This window comes from Erythranthe guttata, chromosome 8 (genome assembly GCF_056151865.1).
Source record: "Erythranthe guttata isolate IM_541 chromosome 8, IM_541, whole genome shotgun sequence".
In the NCBI taxonomy this organism is placed as follows: domain Eukaryota; kingdom Viridiplantae; phylum Streptophyta; class Magnoliopsida; order Lamiales; family Phrymaceae; genus Erythranthe; species Erythranthe guttata.
In genome coordinates, this window is record NC_142540.1 from 495,973 (window position 1) to 514,061 (window position 18,089).

Here is an 18,089-nt window from a genome sequence, read left to right on the forward strand (position 1 = left end):
TAACAATTTTAAAGTACTAAAAGAAAATAAATCTAATCCATATCACTAAACAAATTTATCCTTAACATGATTAGCCGACAAACAAAAGAAAAAGAATTATGAGATGACAACTAAGCATTACAAGATGAGAAATTAATTAAAACAAACATATTTGTGCCTGTTGGAGGAAGATATTATTTATGTATATTAATAATAAATATATAATATATCCTAGTTAATTAAAAATAAAATAGAGAAAGTCAAACTCAATTCACAAGTATGGCTCAGTACTGTAGCTTTTCCTGATCACAGAAAGACTACTACGGTGACAGCTAGCAGTAAGTGTTACGAAATTGTTAAATAATAATTTATTTTAGTTCTGACTTGGTAAAACGTATTAATTAATTTAATAGTTTAATATTTTGCTACATTAAAAAAAATTATAACTCGATTATATTAATTTATTAAAGTTTAGTTATATGTCTCTTGTCTCCATTCAAAAGTTCTACCACAACTAGTAATTAATAAATGTGACGGTGATGAAATGTAGGTCGATTGGTAATAAATGTAAAACTAATATTCATATACTAGTAGTCTCAATTTTAATTCCTAACAAAAAAAGGTTGTCCTATAATAATCTCAATTGCAATTTTTAATAGAGTTATATAGAGATTTCATTTATATACTTTTGAATGTAAATTTAATATTTACCCGGGATGGATGACTTAGATATAAATAAATTAAAAATAAATCAAATGTGACAAATTCTTACTGATGAGTAATGATACATACATACGGTTCAAACTAACTTACCACAATTATAAGCCAAGAAAAATAAAAAAACTAAAATTACTTAATTGCCCTTATTATGAAAAGGAAGTCCAGTAAAAGAAACCCTGCCAAAATTCAAATGGCCAACCTCATACAGCTCTAACCAAACCTCCTCCGCCGTACTGTTCACCGCCGCCGCTTCACAAATTCCGTCTCCGGCCGGCGGTAAACATATTTCCGACGTTCCATTACCTACACTTCCCTTATCCGAATTCCCATCTCTATCCCCTCCTCTACAGCATTTCCTCTCTTCCAGCGTCCGCCGCCGCCGCCGCTTCTTTTTCAGGCCGCCGAGGTATTTACGCGCCACCGCCCACGGCAGCTTGAGAAGCGCCAGCGCCAAAAAGTTCACCACCGAGCAGGGGCAGCAGCACACGGCCACGCAGTCGGCGATCACCTCCGCCGTGCACGACTGGCACGATTTCCCCGTGCACGCCGCCGCCACCACCGGATCTCCGCCGTCCTCCTCCTCCTCCACCGCGCGGCGCCGGTTGCGGCTGCGATGTCTCTCCAAAGCAGCGCTCGACGAAGAAGAAGAAGCCGGAGACGGATTTCGATCCTCCATTTCAGCTATTCCGAATCTCCTATATATACAAGGCGGCACAAATGGCCGGCGCTGCAAAAAAAAAAAAAAAAACCGTTCTATGTGTGAATGGAAAACCTCCGGCAAATCTGCCCATATACAAAGAAATCGGAAATCCTTTTTATAAGCGCAATCGACAAACGAGTCAGGCAATATAATAAAATAATATTATCTCTCTCACAAGTCACAAAACGTATAGAAAATTCTCCATTATTTATGAACATGAAAACAAGGTGTTTGTAGAAATGCTTGAGTGAAAAATAAAATAACTTAATGGTAGGGGGGTGGGGTGGGGTGGGGTGAGGGTGGGGGTGGTGGGGGTGGGATTTCGTAAACAATTAATTGCTTTAACGTACACACGATATGGTGTTTTCCCCATGCAATTATTCTTATAATTCCAAAGAAGTGTGTATTTATTTACTGCTGTGAGTGTTGAAAAAACTCCTCAAATAAGATACCACCCCCACTTGCACACTCCGCGCGTGGTGTGCACGTGCGACGGAAGAATGTACACACGCCCGCCTGGGTAATAGTAATTCTAGAGCAGGCGTATTCCTTTTTTGGCTAATTTTGCAGCCAAGAAGGAAATATCTGGGGATAAAATTGACCTTTGTATGATTACGAAATAATGAAACATGAATCTGACATCCTTTTGTATACTCATTAATTCATAGTTTCCAAATTGTCAATTAATTAGAGCTTTAATTTTCTAATTAAAAAAAAAAAGAAGAAGAGAAAAACTCCACAATTTGTTCTGATTTCTTATGTTGGTAACTATAAACTAGTAATAGCCATATAAACTTTAGGTCTCCTTTGTTTACCTGTATAGGATTATATTGAATTAAGTAAGTCTGGATTAATATTCCATTGACTAACTATTGATTTAGTCATTTAGATTTTTGATTTGGTAGATTAAATCTTGTATTAAAGTTGTTAAATTCTAATGTTACATATGAATTGTCTGGAAAGTCTTTTAATTTACAAAATTACGATTATTATTTGAAGGACAACGTTGTCTTTTACCTTTTTAATCACTACATAAAAAAAATAATCGCAGAGGAGGGAAGAGTGCGACTAATTTAACCAAATAACAATATTTATTTGAAGGCTTTTAGTAGCGCTTTTGACTAAACACGAATCTAATCAACCAAACATCTTACTAGTACTTATTCCAATGCCCAATACTCTCACATTCACAATATACTATACACCAAATCTAAGACTAGACTTGTACACAAAAAATAATAATAAATCAAAATCCTAAAATTTCTTTTTCTCTTCATACAAGCAAGACAAAATTTCGATTTTCCAATACATCACTCATTATAACACCTTCGATTTCTCAACATTAATCGAGCAAGCTTCGTATTCGACAACTCAAATCGAGATCTATTATTACCAGACGAGGAGGAGCCGCCGCCACCGGCAATAATAGAGCTCACACTTATGCACGTATCACGGGCCAGCTTTTCGATCTCGTCTTGTCTCTCTATCACTCGGTCGAAGCAAATGTACCTTCCGGAAGATGCCTTCTTCATCTCCTCAAAGACAGTTACATGTGCCTTTGCTAATCTGTTTATGTCCACGGTTGCCAATATTCCGTTTCCGTACATTTCTTGCACCCCTTTAAGATAAGCAATTGTAGATGTTGGGCTTTTTAGAAAGAACTCCGAGCCCGTAATAAGCCCCGGACAAATTGTCGATAGCTTTAATCCGCTTTCTTTCGCTATTTCCCATGCGGCCTTTTCTGCTCTTAGCTTTCCCAACGCATACCAAAGCTGTCGATTTTTACGGGGAAACAAAATATTAACCTCAAATTTTACCCTGAGTTTTTTTTTTTTAATTATTATGAATTATGTATACCTTTTTGTTTATGCAGACAGATTCATCACTCCAGCTTTTATGGTCAATTAAACGAGAAACTTGATCGAGAGAGTTATCTTGCCAAATACATGTCAAGAGAGAGGAGGTGAGCACACAGTGTCTAACGGAAGGTGAAACTCCACATGCCTTTACGACGTTTTTGCTAGCGTTCACTTCGATATTTGCCATTGCTTTCTACATAAAAATTATATATTTTGCCAATGAGTTTAATTAATCAGCAAAAGCAACATTAAACGAAGTTGCATAAGTTACAGGGGTAAATTTGTATTTAATCAGCAAAAGCAACATTAGATCGACACACACAAAACTTTGGCGTTCTTATACTATGAAGATTTCGTGTGCTAACTAATTACATCATTTTCAGAAGTTAGGCGTTCTTGTCAAGTTGTCCACTAGTTACATTTTTAAAGTAAATTTATGGTGGTATTATAGTAAATTAACATGATCAAGCCCTACTAAAACAATATGGTCATGTAAAAATTAGGAATAATTTTCGGGTTTCAATTTTTTTTTTCCTTTTAAATTGTGAAAGATGCCTAATTTTCAAATGCCACAGCAATCTTTAAACCAACCTCAACAAATTTGTTCAATTAACTAATTAAGATAAGTCAATAATTAATTAACTACTTGAGGCCTAATTCAAGTAGCAACTTGTCTATTAATGAGAGATTAAAATTTTAACCAACTCCATATAGACTAATTTATTTACAGGGGAAACTACTAGTTAAGTTAGGTTGAGTTCGGCAAGTATTTAATCTATTTATTTTTCAGAAATAAACAATAATACGAAATTATACTCACGGAATAACCGGAGAGTCCAGCTGGATCGACGAACGCGGCGGTGTGAAAAACGCAACGGCAACCGTCAAATGCTTGAGTTAGGCTATCAACTTGAGTGAGTTTAGCCATTACTATTTCTACAATGCTGTTGCTTAATCTCATTTCACCAGATATTTCCATTTCTCTCAGCTTTTCTACATCTTCTGCAATTTTCAATTAATTTAGTGCCAGTTAATTTCAAACCCCAAAATAAATTAAAAAAATCACTAGACAAATTAGATTAATTAATTAATTAAATATATAAACCCTGCATCAAAATTCAACAAATATATAAATTCGAATTGAAAGATTGTAAGAAAAACAAATTAAAGTCTAAATTATAATTGATAAGTTCACTCGAAATTTCTTAATCTAAATCTGCACGAAATTACTATGCTAACCTTGGTTGTCAACGATGATTCGGACGGAGTAGCCGTTGACCAGGAGCTGGTTCACGATAGCAATTCCGAGGTAAGATACGCCGCTGGTGACACAAACAAGTCTGTCCAATACGTCGCCGTTTCCGCCGGGAAGCGCATTCTCCCGGCCGCCACGGATCCCGTCGTCGTCCTTCCGCCGGTGCACCGCGGCGCAAGATAGCAGCATCCGCCGGAACTCCTCGAGCTCCGCTTTCTGGGTGTCCTCGAATCTGACGATCCCCATTATTGTGACTTTCCTTAAATTAGCTTATTTACTTGACTTATTAGAGCTTTTGCAAAAGTACTTTTTTTGATAGCTGATTTTGTTTCCACTATATTCAGCTGTCTGTGTTTAAATAAATAAATAATACTAATAGAGAGAGAGATTATAAAGAGAGACAAGGTTTTCGTTGGAAAAATATGCGGACATCATGTAATAAGCGTCTCTGCTTTTCCGCTTGTTGATCAATACCGAACCGGTAAAACGGCTTGGCTTGGCTTGGCTGGGCTTCGCTTTTATTGTGAGCAGCTCAGCTTGAATTAATTAATTAATTAACTTACGTATTTATTATGAATATATAATTTATCCACGTAATTAGTATCTATTTCATTCATGTCTAAAGTTACTTAATATAATTGTCTCGCAAATAGAATCACCTGAGTCCTCTTTTGGTTGGAGAGATTAATCGTGATTAACAAAATAATTGGACTTTGTTTGATATTTGATATCTCTAATAACTTGTTGGATCGACTCGCAAATATTATGTTATCATGGTTTATTTTACCTTCTAAGCATGTTTTTTTATTGAATCATCAGAGATCCAATTATATAATCGAGTTTTATTAAATTATTTAATCTTATTTTGATTAATCTTACCTTAACTACCAAACGAGACTTGCAATTGTAATTATAAATATAATTAATCCTTAGTTTATAATATAGTGCACAATATAACCTAATCTCATTGATATGGTCTTTCACAAAGTAGTTGATAGCACATTTTTTTTACATTGGATAAATATAATAATGATTAAGATAATCAGATTAAAAAATAGATTAAAAAAGTGAAGTTGTCCAACTTTGACTATTATAATTTTGCAAACAAGGTAACCATCAAACTCCGGCGGCTTGGCTGAAATAGAAAATGTTGGCGCGGCTCAAATTGTCAACGGCTAAGCAAAATGGCAAGTGCAAGGTTTGGCGCAAGCGTTGAACGGCTGGTGCAAGGCGCGTGCGTTTTGGGAAAAAAAAGGTGGTAGATGAGAACCCCCCCCCAATTATTATGCATTCGTTGCATTCAGTTTCGGTTACCTCATAATTCATACATGTGCAACAAATATTTTGTTATAATCTCGAATTAATTGAAAAAAGAAAAAGAAAATCCATCCTATTATTTTGAATTACTAAAAACGGCCCGCCCACATAAGAAAAATAGCCCGGCCCAATTGTCAATAATGAGTGAAGGCCCATGAAGTTAGCTTGGAGCGAAACATAAGTGCTGAGTTTAGTTTCAAAATAAATCAGAAAACAAAATTACAGTCATCAACCATTAGTCCTGGGGTTTGTTTAATCGAGCAAAATCGGAGATCAAAAACCTCAAAATCGAGAAACGAAACGGAAATGGAAGCATCAGATCCTGCTTTTCCCGTGCGCCACACAGCGCTCAGTTCTGTTATCAAGGCGAGTTCCGCTGCTTTTGCTTTTCACTAATTAACGTAATTTCGCTGCTTTTTTTTGGATAATTTTAATTTCGACGCTCAAAAATGTTCTCTGCCTTTTTTTTGTGCGAAATTGTCGAGTATTTCTCGATTAAAACAAGGAAGAAAAAAACGCAGAACGATAGTCCTTGCGCTGAATTCAATTTTTGTTTGAATGATTGTGTTTCAGTTTGTTTATCTGGTTGCATATTTTTACTGGCTATATTACTTTCAATCCAGGGGCACAAGACGGAAATAGTCATAAGCAGCTACGAGGATCATTTTCTCGTCAGATTTTTTGTTTTTTTTTCCCTTAACACAAATTATTTTTTTATTCACAGTTTTCATGTGGTAGTGATCTTAATTCTGTTTATTTCAGGTTATTGCAACTCAGATTGGAGCTATGGGGACAATATTGCAAGCTAGGTATGTATGTATTTTTAATTTTCCAGATTATATTATGTGTTTCGTATAAATAACTACGTCTGATATTAAAAGCCTTCGATTGTGAGTGAACTGAGACTTCAAATATATTATATTACTTGTTTTTTCCGGCCGAGGAGAAAAACGTGTTTTGCTAGTAATTGTTGAGATGCTGTGGTGAATTTTTTGGAGTTATTTCATTTCCAGATTTCGTTACATCTTTGAGATATGAGCATTTTGAAATCGTATAATCCAAAATTTTACTAACATATTGTAGCAACAAAGCTAAATGGTTACATTATTCATGATATTGGGTGAAATAAATCTTGAAAACTGTGCTAAATTAAGATTCGTTGATGTTATACTTAATTGTTGTCTGATTTTAGATGCTTTTGGCTAAACCGATTACCTACTATTTGTTATTCTCTTGAGTGCATATCCACTAGACGCCAAACTTTTGTATGCGAACTCTGTTTAGTTTTCTTTCCTATCTATATGAATTGTTTATCATTTTAATTATACCTAATTTAAGAAACGTGACAACTGATGCTATGTATGAATCTGAGTTTATTTTACGGGATGGTGGTTTGCCAGAGAATATGGGTTTGAGAGGTGTAATATTGCATTTGAAGTGTTGTTTGATGGTATCATTGTACGATGAATGAAACTTAGTGATCATATTGTTTATTGTCAGGAAAGAGGAAAGTGTTTCGGTTGATTCAACTTTCAGTGTTACTGTAGTATTTGGCAAACGAGATGAGGTAATTTCTAGCATCATAATTTGTTCTATCACTCTACGTTTTCGTTACTGGAGGATTTTGATGCTTGTGTTCGATAAAAAAACTGATATACCAGATAACTATGTGCAGCCCATGCTAGTTGCTTGTGCTCGGCAATTAATTGAACACATTAGGTATTTTTGTAATTGCATTCTTTTCAAATGTTTTGATCTATCAACACATAATCTTTCTGCCACTTTAATGGCTTCTGTTATGTCTGCAGCAACTCCGGATCGTCAAAGGCATTAGTGTTGTCTCTTGGACTGAGAGACCATTCTTTGGTAATTGTATACAACTCTTTTTTTAATTTAAATATAAAATTGGGGCAACCGAAGTAACCGATTATTTTGGGTTTCTTTTTTGTTCATTTCTTTATCTTCTTCTTGTAGGGAACGCTGAAGGGCATAGTTTCTGCTGTAGTTGAGAAACTTGTTGAGGTAACTTAATATGATTATAAGACATTGCAACTTTTCTGATTAAGAGCATGCCTTCTTCATTAATAGATTAAACATGTAGAAGTGGTCAGATGTAAACATTGTTTTTTGCAAGAAGATGCAATTACTGGGACGCGGTTTTGGTATTGCATCTTTCGTTATATTTCTCCTGAAAACTGTGTTGAAGTAACATTTAGTTAAGTTGAGTCCAATGGTTTTGCCTTAGTTTTGTGAGGAAATTGGCCAAGAGTCTCGTTTCCTTAGCTATAAATCCTTTACATTTTTTCATTACTATAAGTTTCTCATGAGCACACACTGAACACACACAAAAATTCACACATGTGCGTACACACTAGAAAACACACAAAAAACACATGCTAGAAACTTGTCGGTGTGTGTGTGTGTGTGTGTCCATGTATGTGTATTTGTATATGTTTGTGTGTATGTTTGTTACAGTGTGGCGTGTGTCCATATAAGTGTGTGCAAGTGTGTAAGTTCGCCAAGTGTGTGTGCATGATTATATACATGTGTGTTTGTGTCCGTGGATGCGTATGTGCTAGTGTTGTGTGTTTTTATGTCTTCAAGTGTGCGTGTTCTGGTGTGTATTTATAAATTGTGTTCTGGAAGAATTACTATAGTTCTTGTTAATGAGATTGTACGAGTTATTCAGTTCTCTTATTAATATTCGTCGTGAATTCTAAATTGAATGGATTTGTTGTTGCATCTGTCTGCAACCATTGAATTTCATGTATGTTGGTGTATGTGTGCATGCGTCTTTTTTTTTTTTTTTTGGCGTGCGATTTTAAGGTAAATCACTGATTATCTATCCCCCGATGGTGGGGTGGGAATGTGGATCCGTATCTGTGAGTGAAGTGTGTGTTTCCCTCACGGAGCATGTGAGCCCGTTGTGCATGTTTGCGTGTGAGTGTGTTCTATCAAAAGTTTCAATTCAACCATTTGAAATGCCAATTAAAATCATGAAAATGCTTAGAAAATGCATATACATATATATATATATATATATATATATATATATATATATATATATATATATATATATATATATATATATCCAATAATAAAAGTAAATTAAAATACACAGCATGTTATATACATAAAACTGCAACCACCACATGGCACACAAAATTAAAATCACCCGAAAGCTAGTTCCCAGAAATCGTAGGAAAAACTAGCAACCAAAAAACAAAGAAAAATGGAAAATACAAGAAAATATGAGGTAAGAGAAAATGATTATGCGTGGGCATCAAACTTTTTTTTTCCCTTGTTAGGTTATTCTGGTATAGTGTCGTCTTTCTTGAGCATTGCGTTTAGTTTCCTTTCCAACTGCAAACAATAAGAGGAAACCATTTCATGTTATTGTAATATAAATGAATTAGCTCCAGGCCATGAGAATTGGTTGCTCCATGTTATTATAATATACGAAGAAAAAAAAATGAGAATTGTGAAAAAAAACATGACAAGGCAGAAATTGACGAGATTTGGAACTAGTCTCGATATTGAGGCAACAACTGAAGACAAACCTGAGTATTCTTGGTCTTGAGTCTTTGTAATTCTTCAACCAGGCTTCCGATGCTGAAATTTAAAAACTTGCTTCAGCAATAATAGGACATCGCATCAAAACAAGCTCACAGCCTATACAAGGGTTTCGATTCATACCTTTGTTGCATTTGAATCATATGAGCTTGCAACTCTCGCTCCTTTGCAGAACTAGGGATTAGCTGCAATACGTAACAAGCAGAATGTTTTACCAATGGTCTTCGTATGAATCAAAGGGAAAAAAGGAAAAGAAAAAAAGAACACTTCTGCAAGGTTAAAGGCAATTCTCACCTGTGAAAGGCTATTTATTCCTGACTCGGTCAAATCAGCAGGATTGCCTGTACCCATGAAAAATTAGTATTTATCATCTTAAGATGTGAGGCAAAAGGCTATACATACGTGGTTTCAAAGAGAAATTATACATAGAATTACCTGAGGTTTGTTCAACAAAGTTAACCAATTTAATTATCTCTTCCTGACAAGACATGTATAGACACAATTAGTACCACGTAGCTGAATAAGATTTGACAAGTTGAGTATAGCTTACTCTTTGCATAGTATTCTGCTGCAATATGCATTGCAATATCGGGAGAATTAAAGCAGCTGAATGGCTTGGAGTTGATGGGCTTGCGGAACTACTCGAAGCTGAGTTAAGGTAGTTCGCGGGACCCTGAATAAGATAAATGAAGTCAATGGTTACTATGCCATTGTCTGAAAAATAAAATATTCTTTTTCCTAGAGCATCATAAATGGTATGCAAACGAGGGGTAAAATAAATGAACATTTCACAGTTTGGAATTTTGAATCAACTAGCAACAATACTTCCATATGAACAACCGGAATGAATAAACATCTCCACTTAATCATTATATAATAAATATATTTTGTATGTAAAGTTTGCTATGTATAATACTCATACTTCCTCAGTACCTTAGGATTCAGATCTGCTGATGTGACTTTAAAACGTCCTCTGCGTTCAACAACAGCACCTTCAAACGTATCATCCCCTAAAATGCAAGTTGCAATGTATTTAGTGTGCATAACCATATGTAAACGAACAGGCTGATTCATATGAGACAATAATGTTGCAATTTTTACTCTAAATGCATTACCAGCTGTAAAATTATTAAAATCTTTCTTTTGCCGATACTGCAGTGAAGAACTTCGGTCAGTCTGGAATCTTGGTTGCATATATTCCCTTCATACAAATTTAGAACCAAATTAATACAAACAACTTTCTTAAACAGGGTGGAGGCGGAATCAAGAACTACTATAGAAAATATATAGCAAAGAACACATTTATACTAGGATGGTCCAACGAATTGCATACTGCTAGCAAAAGTGTCCAATAAACATGTTGCCAATGTTTGTAAACCACATTTGAAGAGTAGGATGGCATAGTAACTACTTCAACCAACAGATTGCATAGTACTAAATACGTCAGACATTCGATGTCTATGGAGACACTCCTCTATTCTTCAGACAAGGAGCGAATGCATACAGTATACAAATAAACCCTTTGATATCTAAAAACTGGACAAAATGAAAAGGGAGAATAAATTAACTAAAACATTTGCCTCTCACAAATTAACTGTAGCTGGGATTTTAAGGAGGCAAAGGTGTTCCCTCCTGGCCTTTTACTATCAAAAAAGAAAAGGTAAATACTGCAAACTAGTCAATATACCTGTCTACATCACCACTAAACTTTTTAGCAGAGAGAACATTCTCCTGCAGCATGAAGCCACTGGAAACTTTCTCCTGCTCTGCAGGGACAAAGTATGGAATGGTGCCAATTCGACCAGATTCCTCATCTGTTCCCGATTCTCGTTCCATAGCAATTCTTGATGGCTGTTGTTCACTTTGTTGTTCAGTATCTGAATGAGTAGAATCTCTCGAAATCGGGCTACCAATATCATCCTCACATACATCAAAACAACCTCTGTGTTCAACAAAATCTTCAATTAGTTAACTCTCACAGGTGCATTTCCAAAGTTATAAACTCACACAGTGGCTGCATAACCATCACAGAAACCTGACTTGTATAAGTCAGTGTGTGGGCTGGGAGTACATAGAAAACTATGGGAGGCATATATACAGCACATATTATGAATACGTTTGATTTCAAATAAATGCCTTCAATATGCAGCCTGGTGTTTTTTATGAGCATAAGCATAAATATTTGAGTTCACGTGAACTGGGTCACTAAAAAGAAAAGGAAGGCCAAAGTTTGGTGCCTGGTATATGGAGCCAAAATGTAGGTACTCTCACCTAGAACATATTTCTGCACAAGGGGATAAAAAAACTAAGGTTTGCAGAATGTAAATTATTGTCAAGGCGACTAAAAGCAAGGCTGTAAGAATGGTTGATTCTGTCTTAAAGTGGAAATCTATATGTATTTGAAGTGCTGAGAATTGGCAACCACTTATTCAGAAGTTCTTCTCGGATTAGCTTGTTGGTTTCACACAAAAGAAGAGTTCGACCTTGAAGATGGATATGCAATATGGAACTTGATGAATTTAGTAGATCGTTAAGGAGACACTACTCAAATGTAGAGAAGCAAGACGTAAATCATAATTCAGTTCTTAGAAGAGAGTAAAAAGAAGCATATTTTCAGTCTAATAAAAATACTTATCACTTCATTTTGTCTCTTTTGACATCATTTGAGAAAACTGTTTTCTCAAGCAGTCCAAATATGGAGATAGTTGCAGCTAGCAAGCAAATTGACACAAAAAAAATGAAGCTCAAGCATTATTCAAGGTGGAAAACGAGGCAGAAGCTAACAGGTCAGATAGATTTTGATGGCGTACTTGAGAGCCTGAAGAGGTTTTATAGGAAAGTCAGCAAGCGAACTCTCCAAATCATCAATACCATCGAGCTCATCCTAAGTAAACAAGAGACAAATTATACAGCTCAGAGAAAGAAACCCAAAGGAAGAATAACAAGTTATAAACAAGCTATAAAGTATTTAAAGGGTATAATACACAATACTGTTTTAACGTAAGAACAGAAGAACATGCGACATCTTATGTTATAACTCATACCTCCAACTTAGATGCAACACTAGAAAGGTTAACCCGCTCAGAGTACATCCTATTCCCAGGAGAACCAACATCATCTTGCCCGTTCATGTGCTTCCCACTCACACTTGATTCTTCTGAATTTGAAATGGGATAATCTTGAATCTGCGGGGAACAAAAAGACCTTAACAATGATGGCATTTATAAAATTGAAACATTCACCAACTGATCAGTGAGTAATGGCATACAAGGGCAGCTTGATTCTTCAGATCCTCTAGATTGAAATTCCATGCACTGATTCCTCGAATGTACTCTTGCTGCACGTTGCAACAGCTCATGATAAGGATTTTCACAATATGTAAACAACGTTTGGTAGAAAATTTGAAATTTTATGCAGGTGTGTCATATTTGATCATTTTTTCTTCAGTTTAAGGGGAAAAAATGAACCCAACGGTATTGCCATTTATAATGGACTCCTAGACTTGGAAGTTCATAAGCAGAAGTGTTGTATATGAGGTGTTACATTTAGGGACTTAACACAACACATGCTCAACAAATTTCAAAATAAGAATTAAAATCAAGCAACTAAGTCTGCACAACTACCTTATTACAGTAGTAAAACAAAGTTTCAATACAGAATATTTTCTCTATATTCCTCTTTCAAAATAAGCATGTAATATCGAACTTGGTAGACTTCTCACCTGTGATAAATGCTCCTTGTCCTCGTACAACGCTTTATTTCGTACAAGAAGATCTGCTTCTTTAGCCTAAAAATGCAAGCTGGTTTTAGAGAAATTCTGAAAAAACTCAAAATTGAAGTAATGAAGCACAGTGGCATTTCTGTAGAAGAGATGGCAAACAAACACGAGAATGAGATGAGCACGAGACCTTAAGCATCCTAAAACGTTCACCTAGAGAAGACAAGCTTTCAAGGATAGTACGAGACAAATAGTCAACTGATCGAGCATGTTTAAAGAAAGGGTGTTTCAAAAGCTTTTCGGAGCTGGGACGTTTCTTCGGGTCCTTTACCAAGCAAGCAGCAACCATTTCTTTGAAAGACTGCAAAATTTTAGATTTTAGCAGCAATCCATAAGATTCAGCATTAAAAGTCTCCCGAAACAAGATATACCTTAGAGAATCTTTTGTCTCTTTCGTAGTCCAGCCCTGGTGGTGCATTTTGTAAGGTCATCAGCAGAACCTACATTTAGCATAATGGAAGAAGGTTCAGACCAACAATTTCCTTCACATTAAGATGCAAAAGTAAGATTTAAGTAAATGAGATTTTACCAACCTTCATAGGTGGGTACTTGGAAAACGGTGCATGACCATGAGCAAGTTCAAGTGCTGTTATTCCGAATGACCAGATATCTGCTCTGTCAAAGCCAAACATTTTCCATCAGAATTGAGAGACAACTAAATTTTGAAAAGAGAGGAAATACAATTTCTTCAGCAGATACCCACTTGAAATCGTATCCATGCAGTTGCTGCATGACTTCTGGGGCCATCCTGATATAATATTCAAATTAAAGCAAAACAAGGTTCAAAGTTAAGACAGTAGTAGAGTTTAAAAATATAAGCGTCCAAAAACCCATATAATTGCCTTCGTGAAATATGTATTACCAGCATGGGGTTCCGACAAAGGTATTTCTAGAACGTTGACGATCACCAGTATCAAACATGCATGCAGCTACTCCAAAGTCTGCCAATTTAACAGTACCATCAGTATCAATCAGTATGTTTCCAGCCTGCCATATTTAACAAAGAGAGAGAGAAATAAATAAAGTGATATGTCTCCCAGATTAAAGCAGCATGGGCAGAAACACCATATACCACATGAGAGATACGAGTAATAATCATTTGAACAAAATAAGATGCCCAAAGTGCCAAAGTACCAATCTACACGAGAATAAGATCTCAACTCAAGAAAATGGATAGCATTAAGAAAATAAAGTGAGAAATTTATATACCTTCACGTCTCTGTGAATATGTCCGTGGGCATGGAGATACACCAGAGCTTTGAGAACCTCATGCAATATTGTAGCAATAACAGGCTCTTCAAAACCATCTGGATAATCTGATTTTATTATATGAAGGCAAGATCCACCATCCATGTACGGTGTCACAACCCATAGATTATGTTCAGTCGTGAAGGAGCAGTGAGCTCGCAAGACATTTGGATGGTCAATCAAAAGTAATGTTTGTACCTCTCGCCGGATGCCATCCTATTTTTTTGACAACCCAACAGGAAAAAAATATTAAGAGAGAGACTGTAGGTCCATGTTGTCAACAATATTTTAAATTAACACGGGAGTTAGTCTTCCCTGTAAATATTGACACCTTAGCCATGCCCACACAGAGTAGTAAACACACTATTCAGATCATCAAGAGTGTTGTGCCCCTCCCAAATATCTCATTTGCATATGTTCTAAATTTTATTTGCTAGTATAATGAGCAGCTGAAAATCTAAATTGCTAGTCACTTTAAGCCAGTTTAAGTTTGTAAAAGAGGCATTTTCTATTCGATTAGCACATTCAGAAGAAGATGACATACCAAGTCATTATTGCACTTCTCAAGATCAAGAACCTTTATTGCCACTATCACATCAAGTGGTATACAAAGAGCTCTGTAAACAGTAGCACTGACACCTTCTCCAACTTCCTCGTATAACTGGTAATCTTTAGCATTAAGAGGAAACTTCTTCTCTGACGTTTGTTCCATGATTTTTATGACGATGCTAAATCCTTTACACCTTGATATCCTGGTACAATCAACTGACAATAGACAAAGGAGGCTGCAATCCAGACAATGTCATGATTGCGCCAATAATTTAACATTTTCCCCTACCTACAAGACTAAAAAAGTGGTTGCAATCCAAGCACATATATTTTAACCCCTACGTAATTTTCTTTGCGAGAGAGCTAAAAATCAATCTCCAATGACGAATTTTCCGAGAAAACAACTAGAACAGATAGCTCAACAACTAAACCAAGCCTCCCGCAACGCCTGTAGAATACTGTACTTCAACACTTGCGGAAGCTATTATTTATCCGTCCTGTAAACAATAAGTGAGGTTAATCAGACCCTTGCTCCATATAATTCACCAGAAAATTTCAAATTTGCCAGTTCAACAAAAGGTAATGCGGTATTATAGATGCACAAATGAAATGATAACTGTTAACTAAAGATAACTTATGCAATAATACAGCCATGCCATTTTGATACAAAAACAAACAGCAGATTCTTATGCTGAAGAACAACGCATAATAATTAACTAATGATGCACAATGAATATTGTTAAAACGACTAAACAACGAGCAAATATCACAAAGTTGCTTTTGCCAACAGAAGATTCACTCAAAACGAAATAAATAAAATGCTCTAAACGAAATTTCATACAACCGAAAAATTCAAATCATACGATTTCTAATATCATTGACGCAAAATCTAGGATTAAGGTTGGCATCGCGACCAATTAAAAAACAAATTGCTGGTCTCAACCAACAGCAGGCGGCGGAGCAGAGGAGAACGCAGCAAAACTAACTACCACAAGCAAAAAAATGGCTACGGATAACAAAACCGTAATCAATTCACGCCTAATTCAGTTACTACGCCGACGGACCTAGGTTTTCGGCGCCGGAGAATTCCTTGAGGAGATATGAAATGGCAAGTAATCAAGGAGAGAGAGAAAGCACAGGGCGATTTGACGTCGTCGTTTCCAGCTGGCGATAAATCCTTCTTCGTTTCAACTATTTCGCCATAGACGACGTCAATTGAATCATTAGATGTGAGCTCCCTCGAGCAATTTGAATTTTTTTATCATGCGTCTCTGTATTCTGTAATTCATTATTTAGTATTTATAGTAAAAAAATAAAAAAAAATCCAGCTGTTCCTTTTTTTTCCTTTTTTCTAAATAACGCTGACACGGTAAATATTTTTAGATTTAATAAAATAAAATAAAAAAATAAAAAATGGTTAGATATTTCAGAAATAAGCAATTTGTGAGGTGATATTTGTGGGGGATAAAGATAGAAATAGGCAGACCAGATATTTATAAAGTTGAATGAGAGGAGAGTAATAAAGAAGTCGCGGGTACAACTGTACAACTGCGGAGCACATTCGGGTGGGTCCGGGTAAATGGACCGGGTTCGTTGATTTGACCCGTGGATAAAACCCGGCGACTTGAGCACTAGGGAGAGACAGATAGGCATGATTGAATCACATGAACTTGGCTAATTATTGGTCAACTATCAATGTGATTTCAGCATTTTCGTATTTTTTTTTGTTATTTTAATTGATTGGTATAGTATAGAAACAATTCAATATTATTAGTTATAAATGTTTTGAAAAAAATAAAAATTGAAATAGTTATTTTGATTGTGAATTAATTTTGACCTAGTTGACATATTTAGCTTTGATGGTGGTAGACTTAATTATATGATATTTAATTGTTTGTTAAATATTGCTGGTTTGGTGGCAAACTGGCACATCTTCTGTTAATTTTAATAATAATAATAATAGCTATAGATCTTTATATAACTCCTGTTATTATAATATTTTGTAAGGATCATATTCTAAAATTATTATCAAATCTATTGCTAAGTAAGTATGCTTGAAATAATTTAGTTTTGAATTATTTCTAAAAGTTAATCTACTATATTTCTTGATAGAATTCAATGGCTTTTTGCCAACTTTTTTTTTTTAATGGGAAAGGAAAGTATTCAATCAGAGCAATTGTCTATTGGGCCTGCTTTTTTTCTTTAATCAACCTAACGGACCTAGTTTACTTGACCAAACTTAGTATTGTTGTAATAACAATCACAAAACAAATAGATGGCCCAAGATAATAGTTAAAAGAAAGATACTGCCGCATCTAACCAGGTTTGTACAACATTCAAAAGTGGATTTCACTCTCATACAGAAGAACTGAAATCTAGAACTCGGGAGAGATTCAAATTTGTATGTGTTTTCCCTCTCTCAATGAATGGTTTACTGTATCGATGGAAAAGTAAGATTGTGTCACCAAAGTAGAGAGCATAAGTAGAAGAGCCATCGTCATAGTGTAAGGGGTATGTCGACGAAAGATGCAAAGGAGAATTCAATGCGGTGGTACTACGGCAAACTGAGAGAGAGAAGGTCATATTTTATGGTTTGAAAAGAGGCGAAGTTGAAATATCTCGAATGAGTGGTTTAGATAAAATAATTGAAAATCTACGGTCAAGATTAAAAGATCATAAATGAGCTTCAAATCACCGAGTGGACTTTGTACTATTTGGGCCTTCCAACTTGGCCGCCTCAAGTGGATATTAGGTTAGTGGGCTAAATTCTTAATTAATTCAGTTTAACCCAAAATACATTCTTACATTATTAGAAGATAACTTCAATCCGCAACATGGGATAAGTTATGCTATTATGCAATAACTCACAAACCGTATGGAAAATACAACTTGAAATAATTCACAAATTGAATATATATGTGCTGCATTATATATATAACTTCGTAATCATCACATTTCTTACGTTATCCACTTATCCTTGAACAAGTTGATGCCCATTCTTCCACTTCAAAGTCGAAGTCTCCATTTACACGCGATGCACCCACACCGTGACAAACACACATATACAAAAATAAAATTATATGTTTAATTTAAGAAAAAGAAAAAAGAAAA

General features: G+C 35.5%; 4 protein-coding genes across 6 annotated transcripts; 1 reads left to right on the forward strand and 3 right to left on the reverse strand.

The window, feature by feature from the left end:
• Positions 1-726: 726 nt before the first annotated feature.
• Positions 727-1,618, reverse strand: LOC105970725 (hypothetical protein). The gene has a single exon (XM_012995554.2). The coding sequence runs from the start codon at positions 1,373-1,375 to the stop codon at positions 833-835; it is 543 nt and encodes a 180-aa protein (XP_012851008.2). The 5' UTR covers positions 1,376-1,618; the 3' UTR covers positions 727-832.
• An 853-nt stretch (positions 1,619-2,471) lies between these two features.
• LOC105969370 (NAD(P)-binding Rossmann-fold superfamily protein) lies at positions 2,472-4,953 on the reverse strand. Its single transcript, XM_012994129.2, has 4 exons — positions 4,498-4,953; positions 4,079-4,260; positions 3,257-3,451; positions 2,472-3,171 (listed from the first exon to the last, which is right to left on the reverse strand). Exons 1-4 carry the CDS (start codon positions 4,757-4,759, stop codon positions 2,710-2,712), a joined length of 1,101 nt encoding a protein of 366 aa, XP_012849583.2. The 5' UTR covers positions 4,760-4,953; the 3' UTR covers positions 2,472-2,709.
• A 1,072-nt stretch (positions 4,954-6,025) lies between these two features.
• Positions 6,026-8,088, forward strand: LOC105970715 (proteasome assembly chaperone-like protein). 3 transcript variants are annotated; one of them, XM_012995543.2, is made up of 7 exons: positions 6,029-6,196; positions 6,454-6,501; positions 6,593-6,639; positions 7,331-7,397; positions 7,506-7,549; positions 7,639-7,696; positions 7,805-8,088. In XM_012995543.2, exons 1-7 carry the CDS (start codon positions 6,137-6,139, stop codon positions 7,859-7,861), a joined length of 381 nt encoding a protein of 126 aa, XP_012850997.1. In that variant the 5' UTR covers positions 6,029-6,136; the 3' UTR covers positions 7,862-8,088. The 3 variants fall into 3 exon arrangements, with proteins under 3 accessions (XP_088677574.1, XP_088677573.1, XP_012850997.1); XM_088821448.1 differs by lacking the exon at positions 7,506-7,549 and having other exon boundaries at positions 6,026-6,196; XM_088821447.1 differs by lacking the exon at positions 6,454-6,501 and having other exon boundaries at positions 6,027-6,196.
• Positions 8,089-8,905: 817 nt separating this feature from the next.
• Positions 8,906-16,447, reverse strand: LOC105969354 (Protein kinase superfamily protein). The gene is made up of 21 exons (XM_012994114.2): positions 16,043-16,447; positions 14,974-15,475; positions 14,391-14,645; positions 14,044-14,168; positions 13,885-13,929; positions 13,715-13,796; positions 13,553-13,621; positions 13,312-13,482; positions 13,125-13,190; positions 12,672-12,740; positions 12,448-12,588; positions 12,214-12,287; positions 11,091-11,345; positions 10,519-10,604; positions 10,337-10,413; positions 9,954-10,076; positions 9,839-9,881; positions 9,698-9,744; positions 9,527-9,588; positions 9,391-9,442; positions 8,906-9,193 (listed from the first exon to the last, which is right to left on the reverse strand). Exons 2-21 carry the CDS (start codon positions 15,139-15,141, stop codon positions 9,140-9,142), a joined length of 2,064 nt encoding a protein of 687 aa, XP_012849568.2. The 5' UTR covers positions 15,142-15,475; positions 16,043-16,447; the 3' UTR covers positions 8,906-9,139.
• Between the last annotated feature and the right edge of the window lie 1,642 nt (positions 16,448-18,089).